The 1,584-nt window shown below is 51.1% G+C and overlaps 1 protein-coding gene across 1 annotated transcript in view; it reads right to left on the reverse strand.

Annotated features, from left to right (window-relative positions):
• Nucleotides 1-1,065, reverse strand: part of LOC106750589 — a 13,493-nt gene extending 12,428 nt beyond the window's left edge. Inside the window, exon 1 of the mRNA XM_014631034.1 lies at nucleotides 1,036-1,065. Within this exon, the coding sequence (XP_014486520.1) occupies nucleotides 1,036-1,065 (30 nt within the window). The remainder of the gene's footprint in view (nucleotides 1-1,035) is intronic.
• Between the last annotated feature and the right edge of the window lie 519 nt (nucleotides 1,066-1,584).

The raw sequence follows: 1,584 nt of genomic DNA on the forward strand, positions 1-1,584 counted from the left end.
CCCCCCCCCCCCCCTTTCCCAGTCCGCCCGTGCCCTCGTGTGTGTACAAATAATCTTCTGACGTGGGATGGACGCGCATAAAGGAGACGCTCTCTATTCGGCTGCATTGTTAAAAGCAAAAAGTACCGTTACCAATCACGGCCGCGCGCGCGCACGGTATACAGGGGGGTCCATTATAATTAGGTTGGAGCGTGCATACCGTTAATGGACACAATATACCGGAGCCGCGTAACAACGCGACTCACCGCTAACCGAATTACTCTCCCGCTCCCCCTCTACCTACCACCTCCCTCCCCCCGTCCCGCTTCTCCCGCTTTTCCCACCGTCGCTTCCTTTTCTCGCCCGTCCCATTGTTTACTTTACGCCGTCCATCCTCTAAACGGCCCCGGGCTAAACAAACTTACGGGGTTTTAACGCTTAACAAGCTTAGCGATTTTGTAATTGGGTTACCGCAGTCCGCCGCGGATGGAAATCGTAAAAACGCCCTCCCGACGTGACGGAGTCAGGAGGACTACGCCGTGGCGTCTCATGATCTTCTTTCCGCGCCGATGAGGAGGAGAGGGCTCCGATATGCGTTTTACTGCATATCGAATAAACCGTACGTAAACACGTGCTTCCGCGCAGCGCCGGCGAACGACGTCCGCGTATTACGCGCAACATTAAACCGCGCACTCGAATAACCCTCGTATAAACCTTACACGTGTTAGTATCCCATACGGCGCGCGAGCACCGAAACCGAGTACCTCCTGGTGCTTCGGGTTTTACAGCGCGCAATACGTTTCGCGGATAAATGCTTGATATTACGGCGTGTTATACGAGAAGCTAAACGTCGCGCATTATGCAAGTGTAACGAGGAGAAAGTGACGGATGGTGAAAAATGGTGGCTCGCGATGATAGAAGGCGGGGGGTCGGCGTTTTGTGCCGAAGATTATTGCCCGAGTCGACATTTCAGGCTTTGTTAAACCTGATCTCAATATAGTAGGAGCTAAGATAGTAAAATAGGTTGAATTTCGATTCTAATGATATAACTCGTACTTTGGCCCTGATGATGCCTGAAATATCCATTCTCGCTGTTTTACCATTAAAATTCGATCCGTAGAATTACAGGTTCGAATGAGAAGTTGAGAAGTATCAATATCGTCAAAGTAGGTTTTCATTAGACTATGGGTCGTCTAAGTAGGCGCAAACTATCCTTGAGAGCGTCAGAGTAGCATGAAAATTTCGACTCGGGGCGCATTCCGCGCGAGAAGCGCGATAATTGCACGATTATTATTTGCGTCGCTCGATCTCGCGTCTCCACGTCGAGGTGATCGAACGAATCCGCTCGGTCTGTGAATCGCGGCCGAGACGCGAGAAGAAAAATGTGCGTAAAGACGCGGCGTGAAAGAATCTCGTCGTGTATGCCAGGAACATTTTCTCCGTTTTCCGGGGCTGTACGGTGAGTGAGATTCTCTTCGAGTTTCGCGTATCCATAATACATTATCGGGTTACCATGGGGGAGCATTGTGGCCACCGTAGAAACTGCCGCGCGATCGTATATCGAGTACTCGTATGCGCGGGCGCGTGTACGAAGGCTTGTAAATT

This window comes from Dinoponera quadriceps, unplaced genomic scaffold, assembly GCF_001313825.1.
Source record: "Dinoponera quadriceps isolate SergipeBrazil2010 unplaced genomic scaffold, ASM131382v1 scaffold5050, whole genome shotgun sequence".
NCBI classification, from domain to species: domain Eukaryota; kingdom Metazoa; phylum Arthropoda; class Insecta; order Hymenoptera; family Formicidae; genus Dinoponera; species Dinoponera quadriceps.